This window comes from Sciurus vulgaris (genome assembly GCF_902686455.1).
Source record: "Sciurus vulgaris genome assembly, chromosome: 11".
NCBI lineage: Eukaryota > Metazoa > Chordata > Mammalia > Rodentia > Sciuridae > Sciurus > Sciurus vulgaris.
In genome coordinates, this window is record NC_136472.1 from 16,104,942 (window position 1) to 16,115,496 (window position 10,555).

At 37.1% G+C, this 10,555-nt stretch overlaps 1 protein-coding gene across 1 annotated transcript; it reads left to right on the plus strand.

The window, feature by feature from the left end:
• Positions 1-951: 951 nt before the first annotated feature.
• LOC306638416 (olfactory receptor 5B12-like) lies at positions 952-1,943 on the plus strand (the record flags this gene model as incomplete). Its single annotated transcript, XM_079101708.1, is given in 2 exon segments — positions 952-1,878; positions 1,881-1,943. Coding segments are annotated over 2 exon segments (990 nt in total).
• Between the last annotated feature and the right edge of the window lie 8,612 nt (positions 1,944-10,555).

A 10,555-nucleotide genomic window follows, 5' to 3' on the forward strand; every position in this document is an offset into this window, starting at 1 on the left:
AGGACCTCTCATGCTATAACCACAGCAGCACTGTGAGCTGGCTCCTGAGCACCCGAGGTGAGGACAGCCAGATGCACCATGAATGGTGGCTCAGTAGAGGACACAGAGTTTCTAGGTCAGGACAAATGTAACTCTACTCTCTTTTTCTTCTCCCTCCCCACAATTAAAGCAAAGATAGGGGCAATGGCAGGAGATGGAGAACTTCAGTGTATGTGAAAATAATGATTGTGACATTAAAAAAAGAGAGCTAATATTTGCATCTACATTTGGAAAATCTTTTCCTCCCATATTGAGGCACCAAAAGACACCAAGTCGCTACTAAGTGTGTGTCCATACATTATGAATGCTCCATAAGGAACAATGTCTAAAAGGGATCCTCCAATATAGGACCCTCAAGAATTAGAGATAAAAAAAAAAAATGTGTGTCCCTAAAGAAGAGCCTCAAGACATTGTATATCTTCAGCTATTATGAGCAAGTTTTGGAGAGAACAATCAGAGACAGGACATGCATTTTACAGGTTTTGCTAGCATCATACACCAAAGAGTAACCAAATGTTTTCTAGAAAGGACTTTCTGCTGACTAAGCTTTGTGTGTATCTTTTAGAAAATACTCCACCTAGTGAAATGGACTCCTACACACTTTAATATAATAAGCAATGCAAGACACCAGAAAAGCTGAAATGAGCCCTTTTTTCAAAATAACAACCAGCTGGAAAAACACAGTCAACAAGTCCTTCCAAAACCATCTATTGCCCTTTAAAGGACCAGAAGAAGGACCTGCCTCAACCATTCTGTTCCCACTATCACTCCATCTTCTTCCACAGACTGCTCCATGCACAAGGAGCTACACATGAGCAATAATTCCTGGACACACTTCAGTTCTCATCGTAGGGTACAATGTAAACGATTTGTTTTCTAATCGTGTCAAGACTGTCTCATGAAAATTCCCAAATGACTTTCATGGAGAACATCTCAGAGGAGGTGACTGAATTTATTCTGGTGGGGTTAACAGATGCCCTCGAGTTACAAGTCCCCCTATTTATGGTCTTCACTCTCATCTACCTCATCTCTCTGGTCGGGAACCTGGGGATGATCCTGTTGATCCTGCTGGACTCCCGCCTCCATACGCCCATGTACTTCTTCCTCAGTAACCTGTCTCTGGTGGACTGTGTTTATGCTTCAGCTGTCACTCCCAAGGTAATGGAGGGGTTGCTCACAGGAGATAAGACCATATCCTACAATGCATGTGCAGCCCAGATGTTCTTTGCAGGCTTTGTCACTGTTGAGAGTTTCCTCCTGGCCTCCATGGCCCTGGATCGCCATGCAGCCGTGTGTAAGCCCCTGCATTACACCACCACCATGACAAGCACTGTGTGTGTCTTAATGGTCACCGCCTCCTATACCTGTGGACTCCTGCAGGTCTCTATCCATGTTGCCTTCACGTTCCATCTCTCCTTCTGTCGTTCCAATGTGATCAATCACTTTTTCTGTGACATTCCCCCACTGCTGGCTCTTTCTTGCTCCGATATCTACACAAATGAGATTGTGCTTTTCACGTTGGCAGCATTTGATACTTTTTTCACCCTCTTGGTCATCTTGAGCTCTTATTTATTCATTTTGGTTACAATCCTGAGAATGCATTCATCTGAGGGACAGAAGAAGGCCTTCTCCACCTGTGCATCCCACCTCACAGCTGTTTCCATCTTCTATGGAACAATGACTTTCATGTACTTACAGCCAAATTCTAGTCATTCTATGGACACAGACAAAATGGCATCTGTGTTCTACATGATGATAATACCTATGTTGAACCCCCTGGTCTACAGCTTGAGGAACAAAGAGGTCAACAGTGCATTCAGGAAGGCTGTTGGAAAAACAAAGTTCTCACTAGGCTTAGTCTGTTAATTGCTTGTAAACATTGTAAAAGTTCATTGGGCATCTAGTGCCTAATTATATTATTTAATTACAGTTATTCATTTTATATCATTTCTCTGAACTGTTCCTTCACAATGAGAATTCTTCTCTTCATGTTTTGGAAATTTAATTAGTTTTAAGGAAATTTTTCACATCCTTTTTCAGAAATAAGATGCCATTCCCATTTTAAGAACCAGATTCTAATCCTGGGTACTATAAAATCTCATATTGCACCACACTATTAAAATGAAGTCCTTTTCAGATAATCTTAATATGTATATGATGTCAGACTTATATTTTCTATTCCTAAGATGCAAAATAATACCATGACTCACATATTTAGCATACAGTCACAATTTTTAGAAATTCATGCTCTTAACAATCACTTGAAAGGTTTTACAGAATGCAGAATACCAGGATCTAATTTAAAATGATTATATTATGTATTTGTTGTAAAATTCATGAGTTCATAGTGTGATCCCCCATGATCAGCATCTTCTTGACTCCAGAGCTTTAATAAAGCAGTAGGTCTAATGAAATTTTGAATAATGGAAATAGAAGCATCTAACCAAATCTATTTCATCTGTCAGTTTTAGATATCAGAGTTCAAAGAATAAGAATTTGTTCTAAGTATATCAATATTTAATCCTTATCTGACTTCTACATATAGTCACGTCTACCAAACTTGCTGTACGGCAATATGTCCTGTCACAGATGCCTCTATTAGTTTTTTAATAAAAACAACAGATTTGTAAAACTGGGAGTTTATGTCTGCATTACTTCTGGAAGTGGAATTAGGAGAAAGAAAAAGAAGGCAAGTTCTTCCCCACACTACCAGCTGTCATAGTGCCTTCTAACGAGGTGCTGAGGTCAAGATCAACAAACACAGGAAATTCTTTCAGGTGTGTTATATAGGAATGAAATAATATTGTTGATCACTCAGAGACGTGCAATCATGCACATTCAAAATCACAGCCTAGACTGAGTCTCCTCTTTTGAGAAGCAAACTCTGGGACTTGCATGGAAGGGGAATTGTAAGTGTAAGGAGGACTGGCATCAGCTCATACTTCAGGTCTCTCCTCTCCCACTGGGCTCATTTTATTAGAGGAATCCTTAAATGCTTGCTCCATTAAACACAATAAGTATAATAGGGAGCTAAATGGTGAGAAAATGAGTGACTGGTGGTTACCCTGGTGAGGAAGTGAGTGACTGAGTGGGAGCGAGGGAACTGAGTCTGAGTACCTGATCAGCACCAAACTGGATCTGAAATGACTGATCACAGGATTCGAGGGCTCCCTGTTAGATGTACAGAGGGAGAAGACGTCTGTAAGTCTATCTTACAAAGTTCTCTTTGTCCCATTAACGTAAATATCAGGTATGTTTTCAGTAACTAAGCGCATACGTAAGGATGTAGCCCATGTGGCAACCTACTAGCTTCTGGAGGATCGTGAAATTCAAAGAGTAGAAAATGATCAGTGTGAATCAAACCATCAAGACAATTAAGATCAGGATGGCCGACTTGTAGGAAAACTGCAATTGTGAAAATGGAGTCAAAGGAAATGCACCCCACTCTTGTGTCTCCAGTGGGCCAGATGGGGATGAGCATCCTTTGAAGCATTTCCATGTGTCACACGTAGTTCTAGATGCTGATATGAGGTTATTTATTTCACTAGAAGACTCACAGAGGGGGTTTTTAGTCCTTCCAAAACCAGATCAAAAACAAAACTTTTTCTCTAAGGAAACCTTAATGGGAAGACAAATATTAAGAAAAGAGGTCACCAGCTGCCTTATGTAATAAATGGATTCTTGAATTCTCCCCTCTGTAGTCATCACTTCAAATTGTACTAATTTAATGATCAAGATCAAAGTCCCCAATAGGAGATACTGTGTACAAATTTTATAGTTTCTCTGTGTCTCTATTTCTCCTCTTTCAATATGCGCATAATAAAGCTACCTGTCCATGGGGTTGGGTTTAGTGAATAGTACATATCAGGTATTTAGTACAAAGCTTGGTCTTCAGTACAGAAGTATGTGTAATGTATGTTTAGTACACCTTCAGGAAAGGAAAGAAGAATTGGACCATGTCATCTCTCTGTCCCTCTCTACTAAAGTGCTGTGTTTTTTTTTTTTTTTTTTTACTTCTTCATTTTAAAATATTTTTCAACATGGGACACAGACAAGACTCTACCTATCCACCTAGGGACATATTCCTGAAATCAAGCACTTTCTGAGGAAACCAGAACTGGAAAAACTTCTCTCTCTGACTTAAAGATAATCAGTAAGAAATGTCTAACTATCTGATCTCAGACACAAAATCACCTCAATCCTCTCTGCATTTTCCTGGAAATGTGTTGACAACCCTGACCTTTCCATCTGCTTCTCATCAATTGTATTAAAATACTAATGGAAAAAATCCCCATGAATAATTACATTAGTGATATTCTTTACATTATTCTTAAAGAGGGAAATACTTGAACTTCTTGTTTGGACTAAATATTCTTGATGGGGGATTAAAAGATTAATTGATTCAAGTCAATTTGCTGTGTAATATTTCAGTATTTTATATTAGGGATAAATTAATTTCCATCAGTAGTTTCTCATGAAGCATCTGATATAAAGTAATCAGAAACATATTCTTCCACTACATTAAACTTATACAAATTAAATAGCATTATTTGTACTCTTGTACTTTTTAAAATTTCATATACAAACATCCATTGTCCAGAACAATACCAAAATAAATGGTAAATGAGACAGAAGCCTGTCATTGACAGAGCATTGGGAATAAAGCAAGCTGTTGGGACCTTAATAGGAATATTCCCTCCAATAAAAGGGAGTGTTCACATTCAGGATAGATTTCTTGGGAAAACCAGGACATCTATATCTCATTCCTTCCAAAAACCAGAAGCCCCATTTGGTTTGTCCCTATACCCAATTCTCATGTCTCTAGTAAAGAAAGAAGTTGAGTTGTTCATTTGAAAACAAATGAAATAGAGCCAAACTACTCCTTACTAAACTGACTCCTTAATATAACATCTGTGAATGTTAAGAACGTGGACCATTAAAGCTCTGAAAGCATTATGCAAATATTTCTTGTACATTAAGGAAAAACAAAATAGTTAGCATGAGATGAGTTTTTAATGAATTAAGAGTATGTTAAATTTAGAAGAATTTTATCCATGAAAAAAGAGTGAGGAAATATAATGAACAGAGTCAACCAGACCAGGAGAAGATTACATACTATATATCAAGAGAAAAGAAATCATAGTGGATTACGCAAACTCTTAAATAAATGTTCTTAAAATATTCATCAGTAATGGAGGAAATACATGCATATAACCAGAGTAAGCAGTAAATGAAAAAAAAACTAGTGCTCCTCACATTACTGGATGGATTTAAAAAGAAAATAAAAAGCACAAGAAAAGCCCTGGAGATAGAATTTACATTATTAAAAAAAAAGTTATAAAATTTTTGAATGGATGGGTTCACTATTAACCTATACAAAATTGAATTCAGAATTAGTATGTAGATATTAACTTTAAAAATTATTCATGTAATCTTTAAAAAATACATGGAAAACTCAAAACAACTATTTAATAGACAAGCAGATAAGATTGAGAAGCTCCAACAATGACCCACTAAAAACCGATGAGAAGGAAAAACATTTAGATGCCTGAATGTAATGTATACAAAGAATTATAATCAGACTGACAGCATACTTTCAATCAAAAACTATAGAAGTCAGTAAACAGTAGAGTCACATTTTTCCAAAGGATGAGGGAAATTAAACACCAATCCGGATTTTTATACCCAGATGAACTATCACTCCAGTGTGAGGAGAAATTAATGACATCTTCAGATATGTAAAAATTAAAAGTTAATTTACTCTTCATGAGAGCTTAACAAAGGAACATATTTAAGCAAGGAAGGAAAGGCAGTTTGAAAACTGACAAGAAAGAATGGAGTGTTCTTGGTTCATAGGCTACTTTCTCTGTCTATTTTGCTCTCCCAAGTGTTAACAGGAGATGTTTTGCTAGAATCATTACATTTTTTATTGGAACATTGTAATTAAGCATAATAACTATTCATTGTGCATATACATAAATGCATATAACATAATTTGGTTGATTGAATTCTATGGTATCTCTTTTATTCCTCCTCTTCTCCCTAACCCAAGTCCCTTCCTATAATATGCTGGCCTGTTTTCTATCTTTGTGGAATCCCTCTTTCATTCCTTTTTCTAACTTTTAAATATGAGAGAAAATATACTTCCCTGAACTTTTGGAATCTGGTTTATTTCACATAGCATGATATTCTACAATTCCAGTCATTTACCAGTGTGTGACAGGATTTCATTCTTCTTCACCAATGAGCAAAACTCCCCTGTGTATGCTTACATATTTTCTTTATCAATACATCTGTTGACATGCACTGAGGCTGGTTCCTTAACTTGGAAATTGTTAATTGTGCTGCTGGAAACATGGGTATGTATGTATTTCCATAGTATGCTGACTCTAGTTCTTTAGGATAAATACTGAGGGTAGAATAACTGGGGCATATGTAGGTTCCATTCCTAGTCATTTTAGGAATCTCCATACTGACTTCCATAGTAGATGTACTAAATTTTAGTCACACCAACGAGTCAGTGTTTCTCTCCCTGCATCCTCACCAGCATTTATTACTCATAATATTCTTGATGTTTGCCATTCTAACTGGAATGTGATGAAATCTCAGTGTATTTTGACTTGCATTTCCCTGATTGAAAAGGATGTTGAATTATTTTCTCACTTGTTTGTTGACTCTTTTTCATTTCTTTTGAGGAATGTGTGTTTAGGTCATTTGCTAATTTATAGCCTGGGTTTCCTTGTGTATCTGAGTGTGTGTGTGTGTGTGTGTGTATGTGAACTAGCATGCACATGAGTGTGCTAAATTTGTGAATTTTTGTATATGCTAGATATAAATACTCCACCAGAAGAGTAACTAGTAGAGACTGCTTCTGTGAAGAATGGTGATTTGAATTATGGTCTGACTATCTCATGACTGTGTTCTGCTGGAAACTGCTTGTATAAAGGTACAGATCAAGATGTCCCAGTTTGGTGACACTAGCCTGAGAAACTGTGCAAAGGTTCAGAGTTATCAGTTGAGGCCTTGAGTTCAGTCAACACCTCTCAGGAACAGAGAATTCTGAACATAACAAGATAATCCTAATGTCTTGCCAGTCCTGTGTCCTTCAGATTGTCTGCTTTGCTGAAACTTTCTAACAAATAACTTTTTGATGAAACCTATAAAATAAATATGCTGAGCTAGCTCTGGGTCAGTCATTCCCCATCAGAGGTTGGCTACCCACCTGGCCCCACCATCTTCTCTCTGTGTGTATCTGTTTGTCTTTTCTTCATTCCCCCATCACCCCTCATCTTGGTATCTCTTTAATGAATGACCATGGCTGAGAGAGATGAGAGGGCGACAGCATTCTCCCATGCTGTAGGCACTTTCTTCATACTCTGTTGTTTCTGTTTCAATGCAGAAACTTTTTAATTTAATTCCATCCTATTCATTGTTTATTGTTTTATTTCTTGAGCTTCAGGGGTCTTATTAAGAAAGCCAATGCACACACCTATATTGTCAAGTGTTGACCCTATATTTTCTTCCTACATTTGCAAATTTATGTTCTAATTCCTAAGCCTTTGATCTACTTTAAATTTACTCTTGAAGGAGGTGAGTATGGGGATCTAGCTTCATTCTCCTACACATGGATGTCCAGTTTTCCCATCATAATTTGTTAACAAGAGTACCTTTTCTTCAACATGTTTTAGTGCCTTTCTGAAGCATTGGATGAACATATCTCTTGGGACTTTTCTTCTATTGTTTTGTTCTACATGTATAATTCTATGTTGTTATGATGCTGCTTTTGTTCCTATAATTCTGTAGCATAATCTGAGATTGGGTACTCTGATGTTTCCAGGATTGCTCTTAGTGCTGAAAACTGCTTTTGTTATTCTAGTCCTTCTATACTTCCATATGAATTTCAGCAGTGTTTTCTATTTCTTTACAGAATGCCATTAGTATTTCGATGGAATTGTATTGAATCCATATATCCGTTTTCATTTTAACAAAAAAACTTCTGTCAAGAAACATGAGTCTTTTCTCTTTTAAATGTCTCCTTCAATTTCTTTCCTAAGTGATATGGAATTTTCATTATATAAGTGTTTTGCCTCCTTGCTTGGATTTATTTGTAGACATTTTATTTTTTAAGGGTAGTGTGAAACTAATTGTTTTCCTGTTTCTTTCTCACAAGGTTCATTATCATTTAAAAAAATCACTGATATTTGTATGTTGATTTTACATTCTGCAAGTTTGCTATATTATCACCTGTAGAAATCTTCTTATAGAGTTTTCTGGCCTTCTAAATGTAGGATAGTATCATCTGTAAGCAGAGATCATTTCAATTCTTCTTTTTCTATTAGTGTCTCTTTAATTTTCTTCTCTTGCCTCCTTACTTTGGCTAAAACTTCAAGTACTATGTTGAAGAGGACGTTGAAAATGGAAATCATAGCTTTGGTGCTGATTCCAGAGGAATTACTTTCAGTTTTTCCCTGTTGAATATGATGTTGGTTTTGTGTTTGTCATACTTATCCTTATGATGTCAAGGTGGGTTTCTTCTCTCCCTAGTTTCTTCAGTATTTTTAACATAAAAGTGTGCTGAATTTCTTTGAATGATTACTCTACATTTGTTGAGATGGTTGTGTGATATTTGTCCTTAATGTATTCATGTAATGATCACATGTATTGACTTGCATTTGTTGAGCCAACTACACATCACTAGGATGAATTAAAATTTGTCATAGTGTACAAAAGTTTTAATGCATTTTTATTATGGATCACTTCTATTTTATTTATGCTTTTGCATTTATGTGTCAGAGATATTGTTCTGTAGTGCTAATTTCTTAACATATCCTTATCTGGGTTTTGAAAACATAATGGTGATACTGGTTTTATAGGAAAAACTTGGGAGTATTCCTCCCCTTTCTATTTCATGGATTCATATGTGGAGAATTGGCATCTTTCTCAAGAATCAGGTGACTATCTGAATCAGGTGACTATACCACATATGTGGGTATGTCTCTAGGTTTTGTACTCAATCCCATTGGTCTATGTTTCTGTTTTATGCCAGTACCATGCTGATTTAGTTGTGAGTTCTACAGTATAATTTGAAATCTAGTAACTGATACATTCCACATTTTCCTTAATACTTAGAATTGTATGGACTAGCCTAGGTTCATTGTTCTCCCAAATAAATTTTAAGATTTTATTCCTAGGTCTGTGAAAATTTTCTTTAGCATTTTGGTGGGTATTATACTAAATCTGTGAAGCATTTTTGGAAGTATAAATCATTGACCTTCCTTAGGAATGAGCTAAATGGACATGTATCTGGGAGTGGACAAACTCTGTATTCACATAGCAAAGAGCATGAGACAATCTACTCTTGCAAGTCTGTTTTCTAGCAGCATTAATCTCTCAGTTGGGGCAAAGCCCTTACCACCTATAAACCTCCCCTAAAGTCCTATTTTCTCAACACCATAGCATTTGGGATTACATTGCCAGCACTGGGATCTGAAGTGCAAATACAAACAATATCAGTTGCCATTTGACTCAGCAGTTCAAAATTGAAATGTGTACCCAAAGAAATGAAAACAAGCTCACATATGTATCATACAAAAATGGTATCATTTTAACAATTCAGTGATAGAAAAAAAGTTCATCCACTGATGATAGGAATAAATGAAATATGATAAACCCTTAGAATGCAATATTCACCAATAAAAGGGAACAGAGTACCAAAACATGCAACAAAGTGGATAAGCGTGAAAATACTCTAAATGAAGAAAATCAGTGTAAAATGACTCTGACCACAGGTCATATGATTTTATTCATATAAAGTGTCTGTTCTAAGGTACTTTATAGAAACAGAACCCGGGTGAGTGGTTTCTACGGGCTTAGGTAGAAAGGGAAGGAAACGGGAATCACTGCTAAAAAGTTCAGGGTCTCTTTTCCATATAGGAAAATGTACTTAAATTATTGTGCAACTGTCACACAACTCTATGCATTTGAAATTGATGACTGTTGTGATCTCTTAATTATATCACAACAAAGTTGTCATATAAAAAACAATGAGTGAGGCTGCCCCTGTCGATGTCACCACCCCAAAGTCTTTCCTCAGAGTGCTGCCACAGATACAGCCACCACCACCTACATGCAGCCACTGACACCAATCCACTTTTACCACCACCACTGACCCACCACTGGCCACACAAAGGCCAATTACCAGAGTGCCTACAGGTTTGGCCACCTCCATCTTGAGATACCAGCCAGTACCTGGGGGACCAGGGTGCCTGCAGGTTGGTTGGCAAGTCATCTCTGGGCATAGCAGCCTCTGTCTGGGATGTCTGCCAGGTCCTGGATGTCCGGGGTCAGGGTGCCTGTGGGTCTGGCTGCATGTAAAGTCTTCCTAATGGCTGTGTAGTGGCCACCATCTTGTAACTTCTTTGTGAAGAACTCTGTGTAAACACATCCCCGGTGGTCCCTCTGCACATTGAAACAACATGGGGATCTTCAGAATGCAACTGTGGCTGAGCCTGGGGTA